General features: G+C 42.5%; 4 protein-coding genes across 10 annotated transcripts in view; 3 read left to right on the top strand and 1 right to left on the bottom strand.

Moving 5' to 3' along the window:
* The window catches only part of cobl (cordon-bleu WH2 repeat protein), a 57,244-nt gene extending 56,168 nt beyond the window's left edge, over positions 1-1,076 (bottom strand). The window contains exons 1-2 of one of the 2 annotated variants that reach the window (XM_029452288.1): positions 979-1,074; positions 634-766 (exon numbers count right to left, since the gene is read on the bottom strand). In XM_029452288.1, coding sequence (XP_029308148.1) covers positions 634-662 — 29 coding nt within the window. In that variant the 5' untranslated portion in view covers positions 663-766; positions 979-1,074. Of the gene's footprint in view, positions 1-633; positions 767-978 lie in introns of both variants that reach the window. The other variant, XM_029452289.1, reaches the window with a different exon arrangement.
* Positions 1,077-2,691: 1,615 nt separating this feature from the next.
* On the top strand, positions 2,692-5,405 carry LOC115021449 (C-C chemokine receptor type 5-like). 3 transcript variants are annotated; one of them, XM_029451909.1, is made up of 3 exons: positions 2,692-2,818; positions 3,756-3,911; positions 4,096-5,405. In XM_029451909.1, exons 1-3 carry the CDS (start codon positions 2,812-2,814, stop codon positions 5,001-5,003), a joined length of 1,071 nt encoding a protein of 356 aa, XP_029307769.1. In that variant the 5' UTR covers positions 2,692-2,811; the 3' UTR covers positions 5,004-5,405. The 3 variants fall into 3 exon arrangements, with proteins under 3 accessions (XP_029307769.1, XP_029307768.1, XP_029307770.1); XM_029451908.1 differs by having other exon boundaries at positions 2,692-2,824; XM_029451910.1 differs by lacking the exon at positions 3,756-3,911 and having other exon boundaries at positions 2,696-2,824.
* A 799-nt stretch (positions 5,406-6,204) lies between these two features.
* Positions 6,205-10,031, top strand: LOC115021463 (C-C chemokine receptor type 2). Of its 4 annotated transcripts, none has more exons than XM_029451952.1 (5): positions 6,205-6,374; positions 7,097-7,175; positions 8,146-8,252; positions 8,383-8,555; positions 9,101-10,031. In XM_029451952.1, the coding sequence occupies exons 3-5, from the start codon at positions 8,147-8,149 to the stop codon at positions 9,803-9,805; spliced, it is 984 nt and encodes a 327-aa protein (XP_029307812.1). In that variant the 5' UTR covers positions 6,205-6,374; positions 7,097-7,175; position 8,146; the 3' UTR covers positions 9,806-10,031. The 4 variants fall into 4 exon arrangements, with proteins under 4 accessions (XP_029307812.1, XP_029307811.1, XP_029307810.1 ...); XM_029451951.1 differs by having other exon boundaries at positions 8,143-8,252; XM_029451950.1 differs by lacking the exon at positions 7,097-7,175 and having other exon boundaries at positions 8,143-8,252.
* Positions 10,032-15,983: 5,952 nt separating this feature from the next.
* Positions 15,984-18,962, top strand: LOC115021480 (C-C chemokine receptor type 2-like). Its single transcript, XM_029451971.1, has 4 exons — positions 15,984-16,105; positions 17,072-17,181; positions 17,312-17,484; positions 18,030-18,962. Exons 2-4 carry the CDS (start codon positions 17,076-17,078, stop codon positions 18,732-18,734), a joined length of 984 nt encoding a protein of 327 aa, XP_029307831.1. The 5' UTR covers positions 15,984-16,105; positions 17,072-17,075; the 3' UTR covers positions 18,735-18,962.
* Positions 18,963-21,357: the final 2,395 nt, after the last annotated feature.

Here is a 21,357-nt window from a genome sequence, read left to right as displayed (position 1 = left end):
TCAATTAGAAACCAACTACACTGTTGCACTATGCTTTGCTCCAGAGCTGTTCATACTTGTTGTGAGTGAGTGGCCGAGAGAGACAGAAGGCAAATGGAGAGCAGGCTGATCAGGCTGCTGGAACACTCTGTGTTGTCACACTACAGACAACAAATGCTTTTCAAGTGTTCATAGTGGGACTGCAACTCCGTGTAGCTGCAATAATTACACAGTTGTTTTATTGACCAGTGAAATGACTTTTATCTGAATAAAGTATTAATGTTAAATAACAAGTATAAGTAGTATATGTTTTTTATATATATATATATATATATATATATATATATATATATTATGGTGCAATAGCATAGGCCTAATATCACGAGAAATGTAGTTTTGAGAAACCCAGACTAGAGATAAAGACTGTTTCTGGACTGATGTGATGAACTGCACACACTAGACATAATGCAAAGGAGACATGTACCGTTACATTTGCGCATAGTTTTTTTAAGTAGTCATGCCCATTAGGTTTTTTTCCGAGCTGAAATTAGACTAATTATCAATAAATGTAGTTTCAAGTTATGCAAACCGTCAGAGGATGAATATTACCGTTTAATTAATCTTATATTAGGTACTTATTTTTGAATGACTTACCCTAAAGGCGGTTTTGAGGACTCAGTCATTGTAGTGATTGCGATATTCAACTTCAGATGACAGCGGTACTCGAGCTGGGCTCCCGAAATCCGCTGTTGCTCTTAAACTCGGTGGATATCCATTATGCTATCACCTGCGAGTTAGCACATCACATTTAAATTAATTGTCTTCCATTTCTCAACTAATAAAACGACTTGTTTTGGAGAGAAAACAACAATTGCTATATTCTATTACTAGTCCAACAAGTGACAGTGCGCAGAAATGACACAAAGACCGCAAAGTGTCTGTGAAAGCTACCTACGACCTAAGAGTCGATAAATGTTCAGTATTTTAAATGTAACTTACTTTAGTCAAAACGGTTTTACGGCCTCATTCTCACGGACTGAGTTACTTGTCAAATCCACTTGATATAATCTCCGTAGTCCCCCCGGCAGATTTTCCCCTGGAGCATTGTCAAGACAACTGCTTTAATACATTTAACTTCCGGTATTACGTTTCAAAATAAGAGTTCATATACAAAATCGCATTCAATTAGGAATGTTTTTCACTCTACGTTTTCACTCCTTTTGCATATTAGACAAGCCTTTATACATATGTAGGATATAAAAAAAACATTAAAGCACACTTACTGCGCTGATGGAGAGATTTTATAGATATGATACAGCCAACAACGGGGTTAGCTCAGAGAGACATCAGTGCACGTTCTTTTTAATCCATTTATTTTACTTGCTTTCATGTGTTTATACATAACGTGCAAACCATGCAGTTACGCTTTTTTACGGCCTTCATAACGCCCCCTGAGAGCATCCACTATTTTATATGGAAGACAATGCCACATGGTTTCCTGTCTTTTGCAGCTGCGTCTGTCTAACTTGATGCAGCTCCCTCCAACCCGCCTTCGTCAACAGATCTCACGTCAATCATCCTCATTGGGAATTCACTGAGTGCCAGCTGGAGAGCGACGGTACAAGTGAGATGTATACAAACTAAAAGTCAATAAAATTAGGCTTCCGAGCTGGCAATGAGCCGAATAGAGCCACACATCTAAGTTAAGAGACATTATTATTATTATTATTACTATTATTATTAATAATTATTATTATTATTATTATTATTATTATTATTATTATTATTATTATTATTATTATTATTATTATTATCATCATCAATACATTGTTATTATTATTACTATTATTCTCGTTATTTTTGTTGTGCATTGGGTCTACATACAAGATAACAGAAGTTTGAGTCGTAATTAAATAAAACGTTTCTTCTGTCTCATTGAAATTCTATGATGAGAATTCAAATATTTTCTCCCGGCATGTTTCTCCCAGCATGCTTTGCGCTATTTTGCCCATGCGACACCTCCTTGCACAACTACAGTATGATTCTCCACCACAAGAGGTCACTCATAGACTACTCTCGTCGTTACTGCAAACCCATTTGTTAGGGTGCTCTAAATGGGGTTAGATATTGGATGGTCAGGAGTGAAAAGCATTACTATAAGAAAAAGAAGAAGAACACGAAGAAGAATATCTATTTGACAGCAACAACAATAACAAAAAGATCAAAATGTTTCCTAAAATAGGATACAGCCACACAGTAATCAAGTCTAAAACAGTATCATAACAAAGACACCAATTGCCTTTTGGAAATAGTGCTTGATGGTAATACTGTGTTTTTTTGCTTTAATACTTGAAACAAGCACTTAAACAGCAGTATTTGAGCAAACACATTGAACTAATATGCTACTTAATTAAAGCAACAACCTTTGATGTAAATGTAGCAAACAAAAGGGACACCCTGTCACCACAATTGACTGGAACATGCCATCACTCCCTGATTGATAGTCAGATGCTTATTATACTGGACTGTGATTAATTCTAAATGATCATTGCTCATTTTCATGTGTCTACATGACAAAGGAGTACACATGAGCTGTGGGCTCCTGATAAAGATCTTCTTACACTGACATTTGGGGACGTACAGGAAATACAGCTGCTGCACTTCTGTTTAAGTACTTGTCATTAACAGGGGACTGCTTACTTTAAGACAGTAAGTGCATCACTTTACATTTGAGGACATCTTGTCAATAAAGATCCAGAAAGATAAATAAGGAACCCTGAAGTGCAGCCACTGACTACTCCTGATAGGAAAAGGCCTAACTGAGATATCATCATGTCAGGTGAATGTATGTACATGTTTTGTATACATATATGAATGTATTATTGACTTCATTTATAATGCCTGAGACTTAAAACACTGCTTTCAGTTTTATGTCAATTTTCCACCTAAATGCAAACACTGTAATGCAGTACACTTCATCATTTCTGTGGGTTCCCACTTGGATCTTTAGTAAATTGTATATTACTGTGTATAGTAATGGGTAGTTATTAAAGTGTCTTAAAAAATAGTTTATTACACTATTTGTGTTCATTAAGCAAAGCCTTCAAACATGTATCAACTAAGGTAGACAAAATAACAAAAATACAAATATGAAATAATTTAATTAGGGCACCATTTCAATACTTAAAGATATAGCCTATATTTAAAATAATTGTATGTGTGGAACACATCTATAATGATGGACAGTATACAGCAAGTTGACTGGTAATAGTAATGCAACCTCATATGAGCAAGTTTAAACCAGTGTTTGCACATTGGTGTTTTTACATTGTTTGTTCAACCCTTTGTAAATTAAAGGTGCATTGTGTAAAATATGCCAGAATTTAAACTTTAAACATAAAAAAAACATTTAAAAAAACCCCTGTTGAAGACCTCTGCTCTAGAGGCAATAATGAGTCACTGTAGCACCAGTCTGCCGTCAGTCCAGTGAACAAACATGTATAGCTTCACCGACTGGCTTGTCAATAATACAGCCACCCTTTTCTTTGTGGCGCTCACAGCATTGAAGAATTACATTTACAGCAGCCCCATTCAATGAATGAATACCTCACAGTGAACAGCTATCATTGTAACTACTGAAAACGGCTTTTACTTCAATGTAACTACTGAAATCGGTTGAGAGGATGTAGATACATTTGTTAATGTCATTTTTTAATGCTGTGAGCACCAAAAACTCAATTCAAAATGTTGAAACTAAAACAATTGTCTGTCTGCAGATGAAGGAGAAAATGCCACCTTGCAAGATTATTATTTATCTTATTATGATGGAAGCTTCAATGAATTCACTCCTTGCGACAACATCGATTTGAAGAATTTTGGAAAGGTGTTTCTGCCCACTCTCTATAGCTTGGTTTTCATCCTCGGCTTCATAGGTAACTGTGTGTGTGTGTGTGTGTGTGTGTGTGTGTGTGTGTGTGTGTGTGTGTGTGTGTGTGTGTGTGTGTGTGTGTGTGTGTGTGTGAGAGAGAGAGAAAGAGAGTCAGTGAGCAAGACCATTACTTTACATGATGCATAGAAATCTGACATATTTACGATTTTCTCCCTCCCTCTATCAAGGCAATGGCCTAGTGGTGTGTGTCCTGGTGAAGCATCGCAACCAGACCAACTTGACAGACATCTGCCTTTTCAACCTGGCTCTCTCCGACCTCCTCTTCGTCCTCACGCTGCCTTTCTACTCTCACTACTCTGTGGTCGGTCAATGGACCTTCGGAGACTTTATGTGCCATTTTGCCTCTGGCTTCCACAACACCGGGTTCTTCAGCAGCATATTTTTCATGGTTGTCATGACGCTTGACCGCTACGTGGTCATCATGCACGCTCACAAGGTGGCACGATATCGCACCCTGAGGTTAGGCGTCGCTCTGACCGTGTTCGTCTGGATGCTGAGTTTGTGCGTCTCTCTGCCGGCTATCATCTTCACAAAGGTGACAAATGAGTCTCACGGGCTGGCCTGTAGATTCTTCTCAGAAAACGATGCCTGGAGACTTTATAACAACTTTGCAATGCATGTATTGGGTCTCGTGATTCCCTTGTTGGTGATGATAGTTTGCTACTCCAGGATCATCCCTTTACTGGTGAAAATGAGGACTGAAAAGAAGCACCGTGTAGTAAAACTAATCATCTTGATTGTGATCTCCTTTTTCTTATTCTGGGCCCCGTATAACATTACCCTTTTCCTGGGGTTTCTGAAATCTAAAGGTTTTTTGTCAAGCAACTGCAGTGTGGAAGCCAATTTAAGGCTGTCAACCACAGTGACTGAGACATTAGCTTACACTCACTGCTGCCTGAACCCCATCATATACGCCTTTGTGGGACAAAAGTTCATGAAACGAGCCTTACCGCTGCTGAAGAAATGTGTGCCTGGGATTCTCCTTCCTTCCACCAGAGATTTGTCAGATAGCACATACAGGAAAAGCTCAGTTATGTCCAGGTCCTCTGATGTCACCTCCAATTTCATCATGTAGCAGGTGTAGGACAGGCGTTTTCTTTTCCTGTTTCCACCTCTGACAGTGTCATCATCAGCATTGTCTAATATTAAAAAGCTGCCTGTACATCAACATATAATGATCTTTAATCCTTTTTGATTTTATTTGCACTGAAATATTTAGTTTTGACCATAAGATGTCAGAGGTGTTTGCCCATCAAGTGTGATCTGATGGGCATCATCATCTTCGATATGATCTCAGGTATTTTCTCAACGCTGTCCTTTTCCCTGCTGAACATTGACTGTAAACCATGAACCTTTTGTTTTTAACGGCCTGTAACCACAACGTTTGTTTGTCTGTGCCTGACGTGTTTAAAACGATCACACATTCTTCTGTTTTGTTCATGTTCATGTTATAATGTTGTTGTAGTGGTTTAGTTTGCCAGTGGCGATTATTAAAGTTTTACTTCCTCTAAGTGTACCAAACAATGACAATGTATATTGTGCTTTTCAGAGGAAACCAAATCCACAGCACAGCACAACTCTGTGCTCATTTAATATAAAGTCACACTATGCATAGCACCTTGGGTTCTTACAGCTCATTGCGGTTTAAATGTTGGAGATGACTTGCTACATATTGTACATTGTTCAAATTGGTGAACAGTTACTTTGACTCGCTGTTACTTACCCTAATGACAATGACAGGCTGCTTCTTTAAATCAAATTAAACAAATGTTCATTCTTCTAATATTTAGCTGAGAAGATATATTTTTATAGTAATTAAAAGAGATGCTTCAAAAAGAAAAGGTAATTCAAGATATTCTCAAATCAGATAATTAGGTAGGCAGTTATTGGTGGTGAATTAGTACCATGACAAAGGCTGCCTGCTCTATAGTTAGGACCACTACTTGAGGATTTAACATGTTAAAGTATATAGTTGATCCATTTATTAATTGATTTCAAATATACAGTTAATTTGTAACATCAGATGAATACATTCAGGTCTGATCAGGTCTGAAATACATAAACTTATTGAATATTGAAATTTGAAAATCTGTCATTCCTGATGAGCTGAATGCTAATTTCTAAAGTTTATATCACCTGAAAAGTGTTTGAAAATACAAAGAAAAAGAAGAAAGTTCCTCATTAGAATACATTTTCCCCTGAAGCATTTGCCACATGTCAACACATAAAAGGGACAATTCTCAGAAAACCACACTTGACACCTTTGTGCAGCTTCAAGTCAATGCGAGGAAACATCAAAACCAAGAGTTCACTTTACCAGAAATGCGCTCTGCAGCAGGATTTGACAAAACAAGTGAGCAATGCAGGTTGACAGTAATATATGAATGCCTGATGCCCTGCACAAGAACATACACATTCAGGAACAGTGATTCTGGCAGACAATGCGGTAAGCACATTCATTTTTAAATTGTATAAAAGATTAGATGCTATTTACTAGACCCCGTTCACCTCTATCACTTCCTGTGTGTAGTCGAGGATTGTGTATGCACAGGCATGTGTGTAAACAACGTCAGCCACAGGAAGTGAGGGTCGTCATGGGTGTCAAAGCAAGTGGTTCTGTCAACATTGATAGTGAGAGAAAAATGTTTGAGATGTGGTTTAAAAGAGATCGCATGAATTTGATTATGGTCAGAGTAGGAGGAAGTTTTGTGATATTCATAGACAGATGGAGTGATTCTACATCTAGATTGGTAATGGTTGTAGATTATGTTTCTTCTTTCTTCTGACATTACTGTAGAGAGGGAGGAAGTCAATAATATGTGAAATTATCATCAACTACAGTAAACACCAAAAACATAATTATTATCAGATTTGGATTGATTTATTTTTGGTTTGAAAAGGCAGCCGATGAACTTTGTTACAGAAGCCTTTCAGACATGACTCACTATATAATGAATATATATGAAAGGTTAGGCTTAAAGGGCGGGAAAGTCCAGTAACTTCTCAGAATTCTCTCACATTCACTCATACATGTACTTTTCAAATGATTTGCTCTCTTTTTAAGCCATTATCTCTACAAAATGTTCAGTGTGGAACTAACATCATGATGGTGGAACATTGTGTCTATCATAATAAAACAATATCATCTTCTATTTTGGTTTCTCGAAGATTTGGAAGTGGAGGCAACAGTTCAGAGCAAATGAAGTGAAGAAAATAGAATCAGGAGTCAAAAGATCTCATTGTTGATGTAAGTAGAAGTACATTTCTTTTTTTAATGATTCAGTCACGTTGGCTTTACATTAGAACGAGAAGACATTAAAGTCGATCAATTCAGTACGATCGAGAATTATCTCCAACACCTAGGATTGATCAAGATGGTTACATGGAGAGAGTGTGGCATTCAAGGCCCTCAGGAAACAACAGGATTAGGTTTTGGGCAAAAAAAAAAGCTGAATTAACAGTTAAAAGAAGCTTAAGATTGTTTTGTGTAGTTTTTACTCTTTAATTTGTTGATGGATTGAAAGTCTGAGAGGAACACTAAGTTAGTATTGTGTGTTGTGTTAGGTTTGAAAATGCAAAAGCTTGGGCGTTACTTTTGAACGACAGAGCTGTACAACAACAACTCAATGCTTTACATAAAGGTAATAACAAGAGAGCCCCTTGAGTGTCACTTGAGTGTCACAAGTTCCAGTTGTGTTACTTGGTGAAACTCATGCCCATCAGACTTGAGCAAGTGATGTAGACTTGTTATTGCCTTCATTTGATACCAACATGGGTAGCCTACTTGTTTATTTAGGTTGGTATGTGGCAGGAACTGGAATAACTTACTTTTGTAAACGCGTATAAAATAGGTTGCCAAACAAAATAAAAAGGTAGAATTGTAGTGTACGGGAAACTTTGAAGTGTAATATTTCATCTTTATTATAACTTGAAGGTCATTTATATGATTAATTTATTTGCAGTTTGACTTGGAGTGATTTGATTGATGTCATATAATAATTATTGAATTGTTTTGTTGATAGTATGATGCCACCTGGTCACCCTGATGCCCCCATATTATATCATACTCATTACAACAATCACAATTTTGACTTTGCGTCGCTCTAGATATGTTGTACATTGTGGGGTTTTTGTAGCGTGTCTGTATTAATACCTTCCACCTCATAAGTGTTTATCCAAAGTAATTTGTGTGTGTTGTGTTCCTCCTTACACAGCAGTATGAACACATCGGAGAACTTGGAATATGATTATAATGACTGTGATGAGGGTCCCGGTCTGGAGATGCCAGTTCTGTACTACATCCTGTTTTGTATAAGTGTACTAGGTATGTTCAATACTAACATGTAACTTCTCTTCCATTTTATTTGAAACCAATGCAAGAAAAAATGAGATATGTGCAACAGAAGTAATAGGAAACCTAAAGTATGTACTAGTCATTTGAATATATTTCACAGGCAACACCACAATTCTTTGGGTTCTCCTCCGGCACATAAAGCTGAAATCTGTGACGGACATATGCCTCTTCAACCTGGCCCTGTCCGACCTCATACTGGCTGGATCCCTGCCCCTCTGGGTCAACAATTCTCAGAACCTTGCATCATGCAAACTCCTGACAGGAGTCTATCAGGTGGGGCTTTATTGTAATCATTTTTAGAAACTAAAATAAATTGTAAAACTATAACAAATCCCTCATAATTTGACATTTGAAACTGAGCAGAGTTTTTGGTACTTATTATTTCAGAATGCAGAAATTATAAAGACATGCATTATTAATTAGCTATGAAAACACATCTTCCTATATTTAGTTGTACATTTTGGAATTTTCTTTTTTTTTGTTAAGGTGTGAAATGTTATGATGAGGCATGTGGCAAGTGACTCCCTAACACTGACCTACATCTGAAATATCCTTAAATGTCCATATCCATACATGTAAGGGTACAGTGAAGCAAACTAAAAATATATGTTACTGCTAATATTATATAACTAGTTTGTGCAATTATTTCTATCCACTGCTCTAGATATTCTGCCAATAACCAAGGTGAGATCAGGTGTTTTCTTTGTGAACGACAGCTGTTCTTTGCTGACATGTGAGACAGCTGCGGTATGAAAAACCTCAATGAGGTCGATAAAGCCCGATTCTGACTTTGCTTGCCACTTCGCTCCTCTGAACAGGTGGGTTTCTACAGTGGGACTTTCTTTGTGACCCTAATGAGTGTGGACCGCTACCTGGCCATCGTCCACGCTGTTGCAGCCATGCGAGCGCGGACACTTCCCTATGGAATCACAGCCAGCATCATTATCTGGGTTATATCAGTCATCATGGCAATCCCTGGGGTGGTATTCGCCTCTTTGGAGATAGATGCATTTGACAACAGCTCCCAGTGCCAGCCAGAGTACCCAGATGAAAGTCAGCGGTTTTGGAAGATGCTGCGAAACTTCAGCGAGAACACAGTGGGCCTTTTCGTGGGCCTCCCGATCATGATTTTCTGCTATGTGAAAATCCTTGTTGTGCTGTCCAAGTCTAGGAACTCCAAAAAGAACAGAGCTGTTAAGCTGATATTCACCATTGTGTGTGTGTTTGTAGTGTGCTGGGTCCCGTACAATGTCATAGTATTCCTTAAAACACTACAGCTGTTCCACGACGCCCTGAACACCTGCGAGGCTTCAAAAGGCATCGACTCTGCCATGGGCTTTGCTGAAATCATTGCACTGTCTCACTGCTGTGTGAATCCAGTCATCTATGCATTTGTAGGGGAGAAGTTCAGGAAGTCACTGCGCAATGTGCTGCCTAGATACTTCTGCGGGAGTCAGCAAAGCAGAGGGAATTTCAGCCACAGAGACACCACAGACAAAGAAACTTCCAACACAGATTATTAAGAATGATATGAGATGTTTGTGTGTGTGTGTGTGTGTGTGTGTGTGGTGTTGTGCATGTGGTTGGTGCTTCGAAGAGCTGAACAAGAACACGGGATGCTGTTATTTTGAAAGTGTATAGAATTTTCTGAAACATTTATAGAAATCGTGTTATTCAAAGTATATTTGTAACTTGTACAACTATATTGTTTTTGTAAAGTAAAGAAATAAAACTAGCTTGAGAACAAAATATGTGTGTTTTTTAACATGGGTTCTGTGAATCGTGAAGCATGCCATCATCACACAGCATTGCATCACTCTGCATCCATTTCAGGCATTCATTCTTGGCACCTTGTAAGTATTTGACAAGAAGTGTGCAGAGCGGAATCCCTTTGTCATATGACAACAACCTACCTGACTAACAAGCCAGTATTTGTTCATCTGAGACAACAATTCAGCTACTGACTAAATCAAAATAATGCATAAACTTCTTTAGATCTGTAAAATGCGATAGTAACATCTCAATTTGAGCTTTAGATATTAGTCAGAAGCTTTCCCTACAAAGAGAAAGTCATTTGCTTCCTAAACACTGTGTTATTTTGAAACAACTGTCAGTCTGCACTGATGGCAGTGCCAGTAATAATAATAATAATAATAATCTTTATTTGTATAGCACCTTTCATACAAGAAGTGCAGCCCAAAGTGCTTCACAGCAAAAACATAACAATTAGTACAAGGACAGAATAAGAGCATTTACAGTACAATAATCTCAGTGTAGATGTAAATGAGTCTGAAGTACCATTATAAAAATAGCTGAATTAAAATATTATAAAATAGCAGATAAAATAGCAGAATTAAAATTGCAGAATTAAAATATATAATATAGCAGAATTAAAATTGTATAAAAATAGCTGAATTAAAATAGCAGATAAAATAGCAGCCTTTACACATTCTTTGACATTTTCATAATCCCTTTGTCTGTACTTTCATCTAAATTTGTCTTTGCAAATAATCCACATACTTTCTTCCTATCCCTGTTCTCTGCTTCCTTCTCCCATAACATAAACTGTCTTTATGTTCTTCCATTGTTTTCAACGCTTCAGATTTAATCTCTCTTTGACATTACTTTTTCCTCTTGCTCTCTCAACCTTACTTTTAACTTTCTTACTTCCTCAACACTAAATGATCCTTCTTCAGGAAAACCAAGTGTGGACCCTCTTGTCCACAGTCAGGGATAATTATGAAGGAGAGGAGGGGTAGTGTCACACACACGCTTTATTCTCACAAAGGTACACAGGCACAGCTGACACAGGTCGCTCTCCTGTCGGTCGGTCGCTCTGCTGCTCTTCGACTGTCCTGCGTCGTGGCTGCATAAGCGTCTCCGTCGAGTCTCGAACCCAGCCTACTGCAAGAGACCAGAACCAGGCCATCACCATGCATTTATTATGTGACTGATTACCTGATTCCGTTCAGCTGTCTGGCCTCCAGCTGGGACACTCCTGTCTCTCCACAGCAGCCGGCGCCCTAACCACACCCCACTGCCACACACCCCCACCGCCCGACTCAGGCCGGGAGCCCGCCGGCCGCAAGCTAACTCCCCCCCCCCCCCCCCCCCGCCTCCGCCGAGCGGGAGAGGAAATCAGCCACAACCATCCGGTTACCCGGCCTGTGGATCACCTTGAAGTTGAACGGTTGTGAGAAGTAAATAAACTCCTGATTGTATTGTGTCACATTTAATGATTATCACATGTACTCGTCCACCTCAATCAAAATGTATTACGTATTATGTCACATTTAATGATTATCACATGTACTCGTCCACCTCAATCTAAATGTATTATTGCACAACATGTATTTCTGCACAAATGTATAATGAGCACTATTTAGTTATGAATGTGAAGCACTGTAGGTTCTCTTCAAAGAGTTTCAGGTCCACCTCCATCTCGCCACCTACAAGACGGCCCACCAAGGGGCATAACCGCGCCAACATGGACCAATGAGGGACGACGACACCCTTTTGTAGAGAATATAGCAAAATGTTTTTGTAACACTTTCACTTGTACCAACAGACAGCTAACTGGCTCTTTATTGATTCGGACTGTGGACTTGGTGTGTGAAAGTGTCCTCGGCTGAGGGTATTTTTTGATATTGCTGTCATCATCACTTTAAATAAATAAGTATCTTGATCAACTAGAAGTTTACTGGATTCAATTGAAAGACTACCTCAGCGCCCTTTGGGCCTCAAAACCCAACAGTTGCAACGCCAGATACCAACGGGTGATCCGGGCGTTGGCATCCTTCATGCGGTGGAGCCACTGGAGCGGGGCATGGTCCGACCAGAGAGTGAAAGAGCGCCCCAGGAGGTAATAACGCAGGGCATCGACCGCCCACCGTATGGCGAGGCATTCTTTCTCCACCGTACTGTAGTTCACCTCCCGCTGAGCCAGCTTCCGGCTAATGTACAGTACGGGGCGGTCGACCCCCTCCACCTCCTGGGACAGAACGGCTCCCACTCCGCTGTTCGAGGCGTCGGTCTGCAAAACAAAAGGGAGAGCAAAGTTAGGAGAGAACAGTAGTGGCTCCCCACAGAGGGCTTTCTTTACCCTCTCAAACGCCCGCTGGCACGGCTCCGTCCACTGGACCGGATCTGAAGCACCCTTTCGGGTCAGGTCGGTCAAGGGGCAGGTCAGCTCCGCGAACCCCGGAATGAACCGACGATAGTAGCCGGCCAGCCCCATAAACCTCCTGACCTCTTTTTTCGTCTTAGGTGCCGAGCAGGCGGAAATGGCGGCAGTCTTTTCCAGCTGAGGCCGCACCTGCCCGCCACCCAAGTGGCACCCCAGATACCATACCTCCCTCCGCCCAACCGCACACTTCTTCGGGTTGGCTGTGAGCCCCGCCCGCGCTCCTCAGGGACTCGAGCACTGCCCCCACCTGCTGCATATGCTGCTCCCACGTCTCGCTGTGTATGATCACGTCGTCTAAGTAGGCAGCAGCATACGCCGAGTGAGGACGCAGAACCCGGTCCATGAGCCGCTGAAAGGTGGCGGGGGCCCCAAACAACCCGAAAGGAAGAGTCACAAATTGGTATAAGCCATACGGAGTGGAGAATGCCGTTTTTTCCCTGGACTCTGGAGACAGGGGAATCTGCCAGTAACCCTTGGTCAAATCCAGTGTCGTATAAAAGCGAGCCGTGCCCAACCGGTCCAGGAGTTCGTCGACCCGGGGCATTGGGTAGCATCGAATTTGGACACCTCATTAACCCTACGATAGTCCACACAGAACCGAATTGACCCGTCGGACTTGTGGACCAGCACAACGGGACAAGACCAAGCACTGCTGGACTCTTCTATTACTCCCATCTCCAGCATGGCCTGAAGCTCCGCCTGAACAATTTTCCTCTGGTGTTCAGGCAGCCGATAGGGTCGTGACCGTACCGTCACGCCCGGGGGAGTCTCTATGTGGTGGTGTGCGAGGGTGGTGAGCCCGGGCAGGGGGAGAACACATCGGCAAAAAGCCCTTGCAACGTGGCAACGTCCGCTCTCTGACCCGGTGAAAGCTGGCTGTCACAAAAAACCGGGGCTGATTTTACCGTTTTTAATACCTCCGGCCCCAGCTCATCTTTCTCCATCACCGTAGTAGCCAGAGAGACAGAGGCCACCTCTCTCCACTCTTTTAAGAGATTGAGGTGGTAAATTTGTGTCGCTCCCCCCCTGTCCGACCGCACCACCTCGTAATCGACGTCCCCCACCTGCCGGGTGACCACAAAGGGCCCTTGCCACTTGGCGAGTAATTTGGAGCTAGAGGTAGGGAGCAATACAAGTACTTTATCTCCCGGTGAAAATTGCCTGAGTCTCGACCCTCTGTTATACAGCCACTGCTGACGTTCCTGGGCCTGGAGTAAATTCTCACGTGATAACTGTCCCAGTGAATGGAGTTTCGCTCTCAGGTCCAGGACGTACTGAACTTCATTCTTACTTGTGCTAGGACCCTCCTCCCAGTTTTCTTTAACCAGGTCCAAAACACCCCGTGGCTTCCTGCCAAACAACAACTCAAAGGGAGAAAATCCCGTGGAGGCCTGGCGAACCTCCCGCACTGCGAACAACAGAGGGTCTAACCATTTGTCCCAATTGCGACTATCTTCGTGAACGAACTTACGAACCATATTCTTCAGCGTTTTGTTAAACCGCTCCACCAGCCCGTCTGTCTGCGGGTGGTACACACTAGTCCTAATGGAGCGGACGCCGAGTAGCCCGTACAGCTCGCGTAAAGTGCGTGACATAAAGGACGTGCCCTGGTCAGTCAAGATCTCTTTCGGGATCCCAACTCGGGAGATGACCTGGAACAGTGCCTGCGCCACACTCTTTGCCGCGATGTTACGCAGCGGCACTGCTTCCGGATATCGCGTTGCGTAATCCACTAGGACCAACACAAAGCGATATCCCCGTGCGCTCCGGTCTAATGGCCCGATGAGGTCCATACCAATTCTGTCGAACGGCACCTCAATTAATGGCAATGGGTGCAACGGCGCTCTTGGAGTGGCCGGCGGGTTAACCAGCTGACATTCACGGCAGGACGCACACCACCGCTTCACGTCCGCGCGAATGCCAGGCCAATAGAATCGGGCCATGATCCGGTTGAGTGACTTGTCGTACCCGAGATGACCGGACATGGGGTTATGATGAGCCGCCTGGAAAACCGTTTCCCGGCGGCTTTTCGGAACCAACAACTGGGTATTTAACTCTCCTGTCTGTGTGTCACGGCTCACACGGTACAGTCTGTCCCTAATCACCGAGAAGTGGGGGTGTGTCAGTGCGACGTTCGGGTGTAGTGGGGAACCATCCACACACACTACTTTCTCGAACGCGTGACGGAGGGTCTCATCTCGAGACTGCTCGAGGGGAAAGTCCTCCACCGGACGTAACGGTGGAAGCTCGTCACAAGCCTCCTCCGGCCCTGCCCTCCCCTCCCCGGCGTTCGCCACCTCCGTCTCCCCACTGAACACCGCACACAACTCACATTTCCCTACCGCCCGTGAACGCACCCCCCCAGTCTTCCCCGCTATCTTGTCAAACCCCGGCCAATTCGTTCCCAGTATGAGGGGGTGCGTGAGGCGAGTACTAACTCCAGCCTTGACTCTATGCTTTTTCCCCTTAAATGAAATTACCAGGGTCACCACCGGGTACTCGTGAATATCCCCATGCACACACCTCACCTTCACCCACGACGCCTCCAGCAATGCCCCGGGCCGAACCAAGCGCTGGTGGACCATGGTCTGCGTACACCCCGAGTCCCACAGAGCTTGGTGAATACCCCCCCTGTATACATACCGGTACACGGTACACCCCTTCCGGACCGGGGGAGGAGTCTGGCGGTGCCACAATCCGGACCAGCTGCCCCACCTCCATGACTGGACAGTCCCGCCGGGTGTGGCCGAGCTTGCCGCACCGCCAGCACCCCAGCCCTGACATTTGAGGAGCCCTCTGCGGTGCCGGGCGACCAGACGCGTAGGCTGGGTCCTGTGGAGGGGAAAACAAAGGAAACTGGTTAGGGAGTAATGGGTAGGAAAAAGCTGAAGAACTCGGAGCTTAAAGGTCGAATCAAAACAGCAATCTCCTGATGTAATCTATATATTTATTTAACGCAATAAGTCAAACAAAGAAAATATTCTCAGCTGAGGACACATTTCGCGTCGCCGTTTCCATAGACCGCATGGCTCAAAAAGCCCCATCGTTACGGTCTCACGGCTCCGCTCCAGGTGTGCCCAAACATTTGAAAATTCGCATCTAATACATGGAGTAGGCGTTGACCTTCTCCTCATTGGTCCCAGTTTGGCGCCTACACGCTCCTCCGTCAGCAGTCCGGAAGTGATGGTTTGTTGACCTGTTACTCTTAAAGGGGAAGTGCCCCTATTATGTTTGTAATACATAGTTGTGCAGAAAATACATAATTGTGCAGAAAATACATAGTTGTGCAGAAAATACATAGTTGTGCAGAAAATACATAATCGTGCAGAAACATATTCGTAGTGTCGTAATACATATTGATTGAGGTAGGACAAATACATGTGATAGTCTTTCCAGTGTGGATTAATGAAGATCAGGATTAATTTACCTGACACGTCTCCGTCGAGTCTCGAACCCAGCCTACTGCAAGAGAACAGAACCAGGCCATCACCATGCATTTATTATGTGACTGATTACCTGATTCCGTTCAGCTGTCTGGCCTCCAGCTGGGACACTCCTGTCTCTCCACAGCAGCCGGCGCCCTAACCACACCCCACTGTGAAAATAGAATCAGGAGTCAAAAGATCTCATTGTTGATGTAAGTAGAAGTACATTTCTTTTTTTAATGATTCAGTCACGTTGGCTTCACATTAGAACGAGAAGACATTAAAGTCGATCAATTCAGTACGATCGAGAATTATCTCCAACACCTAGGATTGATCAAGATGGTTACATGGAGAGAGTGTGGCATTCAAGGCCCTCAGGAAACAACAGGATTAGGTTTTGGGCAAAAAAAAAGCTGAATTAACAGTTAAAAGAAGTTTAAGATTGTTTTGTGTAGTTTTTACTCTTTAATTTGTTGATGGATTGAAAGTCTGAGAGGAACACTAAGTTAGTATTGTGTGTTGTGTTAGGTTTGAAAATGCAAAAGCTTGGGCGTTACTTTTGAACGACAGAGCTGTACAACAACAACTCAATGCTTTACATAAAGGTAATAACAAGAGAGCCCCTTGAGTGTCACTTGAGTGTCACAAGTTCCAGTTGTGTTACTTGGTGAAACTCATGCCCATCAGACTTGAGCAAGTGATGTAGACTTGTTATTGCCTTCATTTGATACCAACATGGGTAGCCTACTTGTTTATTTAGGTTGGTATGTGGCAGGAACTGGAATAACTTACTTTTGTAAACGCGTATAAAATAGGTTGCCAAACAAAATAAAAAGGTAGAATTGTAGTGTACGGGAAACTTTGAAGTGTAATATTTCATCTTTATTATAACTTGAAGGTCATTTATATGATTCATTTATTTGCAGTTTGACTTGGAGTGATTTGATTGATGTCATATAATAATTATGGAATTGTTTTGTTGATAGTATGATGCCACCTGGTCACCCTGATGCCCCCATATTATATCATACTCATTACAACAATCACAATTTTGACTTTGCGTCGCTCTAGATATGTTGTACATTGTGGGGTTTTTGTAGCGTGTCTGTATTAATACCTTCCACCTCATAAGTGTTTATCCAAAGTAATTTGTGTGTGTTGTGTTCCTCCTTACACAGCAGTATGAACACATCGGAGAACTTGGAATATGATTATAATGACTGTGATGAGGGTCCCGGTCTGGAGATGCCAGTTCTGTACTACATCCTGTTTTGTATAAGTGTACTAGGTATGTTCAATACTAACATGTAACTTCTCTTCCATTTTATTTGAAACCAATGCAAGAAAAAATGAGATATGTGCAACAGAAGTAATAGGAAACCTAAAGTATGTACTAGTCATTTGAATATATTTCACAGGCAACACCACAATTCTTTGGGTTCTCCTCCGGCACATAAAGCTGAAATCTGTGACGGACATATGCCTCTTCAACCTGGCCCTGTCCGACCTCATACTGGCTGGATCCCTGCCCCTCTGGGTCAACAATTCTCAGAACCTTGCATCATGCAAACTCCTGACAGGAGTCTATCAGGTGGGGCTTTATTGTAATCATTTTTAGAAACTAAAATAAATTGTAAAACTATAACAAATCCCTCATAATTTGACATTTGAAACTGAGCAGAGTTTTTGGTACTTATTATTTCAGAATGCAGAAATTATAAAGACATGCATTATTAATTAGCTATGAAAACACATCTTCCTATATTTAGTTGTACATTTTGGAATTTTCTTTTTTTTTGTTAAGGTATGAAATGTTATGATGAGGCATGTGGCAAGTGACTCCCTAACACTGACCTACATCTGAAATATCCTTAAATGTCCATATCCATACATGTAAGGGTACAGTGAAGCAAACTAAAAATATATGTTACTGCTAATATTATATAACTAGTTTGTGCAATTATTTCTATCCACTGCTCTAGATATTCTGCCAATAACCAAGGTGAGATCAGGTGTTTTCTTTGTGAACAACAGCTGTTCTTTGCTGACATGTGAGACAGCTGCGGTATGAAAAACCTCAATGAGGTCGATAAAGCCCGATTCTGACTTTGCTTGCCACTTCGCTCCTCTGAACAGGTGGGTTTCTACAGTGGGACTTTCTTTGTGACCCTAATGAGTGTGGACCGCTACCTGGCCATCGTCCACGCTGTTGCAGCCATGCGAGCGCGGACACTTCCCTATGGAATCACAGCCAGCATCATTATCTGGGTTATATCAGTCATCATGGCAATCCCTGGGGTGGTATTCGCCTCTTTGGAGATAGATGCATTTGACAACAGCTCCCAGTGCCAGCCAGAGTACCCAGATGAAAGTCAGCGGTTTTGGAAGATGCTGCGAAACTTCAGCGAGAACACAGTGGGCCTTTTCGTGGGCCTCCCGATCATGATTTTCTGCTATGTGAAAATCCTTGTTGTGCTGTCCAAGTCTAGGAACTCCAAAAAGAACAGAGCTGTTAAGCTGATATTCACCATTGTGTGTGTGTTTGTAGTGTGCTGGGTCCCGTACAATGTCACAGTATTCCTTAAAACACTACAGCTGTTCCACGACGCCCTGAACACCTGCGAGGCTTCAAAAGGCATCGACTCTGCCATGGGCTTTGCTGAAATCATTGCACTGTCTCACTGCTGTGTGAATCCAGTCATCTATGCATTTGTAGGGGAGAAGTTCAGGAAGTCACTGCGCAATGTGCTGCCTAGATACTTCTGCGGGAGTCAGCAAAGCAGAGGGAATTTCAGCCACAGAGACACCACAGACAAAGAAACTTCCAACACAGATTATTAAGAATGATATGAGATGTTTGTGTGTGTGTGTGTGTGTGTGTGTGTGTGGTGTTGTGCATGTGGTTGGTGCTTCGAAGAGCTGAACAAGAACACGGGATGCTGTTATTTTGAAAGTGTATAGAATTTTCTGAAACATTTATAGAAATCGTGTTATTCAAAGTATATTTGTAACTTGTACAACTATATTGTTTTTGTAAAGTAAAGAAATAAAACTAGCTTGAGAACAAAATATGTGTGTTTTTTAACATGGGTTCTGTGAATCGTGAAGCATGCCATCATCACACAGCATTGCATCACTCTGCATCCATTTCAGGCATTCATTCTTGGCACCTTGTAAGTATTTGACAAGAAGTGTGCAGAGCGGAATCCCTTTGTCATATGACAACAACCTACCTGACTAACAAGCCAGTATTTGTTCATCTGAGACAACAATTCAGCTACTGACTAAATCAAAATAATGCATAAACTTCTTTAGATCTGTAAAATGCGATAGTAACATCTCAATTTGAGCTTTAGATATTAGTCAGAAGCTTTCCCTACAAAGAGAAAGTCATTTGCTTCCTAAACACTGTGTTATTTTGAAACAACTGTCAGTCTGCACTGATGGCAGTGCCAGTAATAATAATAATAATAATAATCTTTATTTGTATAGCACCTTTCATACAAGAAGTGCAGCCCAAAGTGCTTCACAGCAAAAACATAACAATTAGTACAAGGACAGAATAAGAGCATTTACAGTACAATAATCTCAGTGTAGATGTAAATGAGTCTGAAGTACCATTATAAAAATAGCTGAATTAAAATATTATAAAATAGCAGATAAAATAGCAGAATTAAAATTGCAGAATTAAAATATAATATAGCAGAATTAAAATTGTATAAAAATAGCTGAATTAAAATAGCAGATAAAATAGCAGCCTTTACACATTCTTTGACATTTTCATAATCCCTTTGTCTGTACTTTCATCTAAATTTGTCTTTGCAAATAATCCACATACTTTCTTCCTATCCCTGTTCTCTGCTTCCTTCTCCCATAACATAAACTGTCTTTATGTTCTTCCATTGTTTTCAACGCTTCAGATTTAATCTCTCTTTGACATTACTTTTTCCTCTTGCTCTCTCAACCTTACTTTTAACTTTCTTACTTCCTCAACACTAAATGATCCTTCTTCAGGAAAACCAAGTGTGGACCCTCTTGTCCACAGTCAGGGATAATTATGAAGGAGAGGAGGGGTAGTGTCACACACACGCTTTATTCTCACAAAGGTACACAGGCACAGCTGACACAGGTCGCTCTCCTGTCGGTCGGTCGCTCTGCTGCTCTTCGACTGTCCTGCGTCGTGGCTGCATAAGCGTCTCCGTCGAGTCTCGAACCCAGCCTACTGCAAGAGACCAGAACCAGGCCATCACCATGCATTTATTATGTGACTGATTACCTGATTCCGTTCAGCTGTCTGGCCTCCAGCTGGGACACTCCTGTCTCTCCACAGCAGCCGGCGCCCTAACCACACCCCACTGCCACACACCCCCACCGCCCGACTCAGGCCGGGAGCCCGCCGGCCGCAAGCTAACTCCCCCCCCCCCCCGCCTCCGCCGAGCGGGAGAGGAAATCAGCCACAACCATCCGGTTACCCGGCCTGTGGATCACCTTGAAGTTGAACGGTTGTGAGAAGTAAATAAACTCCTGATTGTATTGTGTCACATTTAATGATTATCACATGTACTCGTCCACCTCAATCAAAATGTATTACGTATTATGTCACATTTAATGATTATCACATGTACTCGTCCACCTCAATCTAAATGTATTATTGCACAACATGTATTTCTGCACAAATGTATAATGAGCACTATTTAGTTATGAATGTGAAGCACTGTAGGTTCTCTTCAAAGAGTTTCAGGTCCACCTCCATCTCGCCACCTACAAGACGGCCCACCAAGGGGCATAACCGCGCCAACATGGACCAATGAGGGACGACGACACCCTTTTGTAGAGAATATAGCAAAATGTTTTTGTAACACTTTCACTTGTACCAACAGACAGCTAACTGGCTCTTTATTGATTCGGACTGTGGACTTGGTGTGTGAAAGTGTCCTCGGCTGAGGGTATTTTTTGATATTGCTGTCATCATCACTTTAAATAAATAAGTATCTTGATCAACTAGAAGTTTACTGGATTCAATTGAAAGACTACCTCAGCGCCCTTTGGGCCTCAAAACCCAACAGTTGCAACGCCAGATACCAACGGGTGATCCGGGCGTTGGCATCCTTCATGCGGTGGAGCCACTGGAGCGGGGCATGGTCCGACCAGAGAGTGAAAGAGCGCCCCAGGAGGTAATAACGCAGGGCATCGACCGCCCACCGTATGGCGAGGCATTCTTTCTCCACCGTACTGTAGTTCACCTCCCGCTGAGCCAGCTTCCGGCTAATGTACAGTACGGGGCGGTCGACCCCCTCCACCTCCTGGGACAGAACGGCTCCCACTCCGCTGTTCGAGGCGTCGGTCTGCAAAACAAAAGGGAGAGCAAAGTTAGGAGAGAACAGTAGTGGCTCCCCACAGAGGGCTTTCTTTACCCTCTCAAACGCCCGCTGGCACGGCTCCGTCCACTGGACCGGATCTGAAG

This window comes from Cottoperca gobio, chromosome 16 (genome assembly GCF_900634415.1).
Source record: "Cottoperca gobio chromosome 16, fCotGob3.1, whole genome shotgun sequence".
Classification (NCBI taxonomy): domain Eukaryota; kingdom Metazoa; phylum Chordata; class Actinopteri; order Perciformes; family Bovichtidae; genus Cottoperca; species Cottoperca gobio.
The sequence above is the reverse complement of the archived record's forward strand: the minus strand, read 5'-3'. Positions and strand labels throughout refer to the sequence as shown.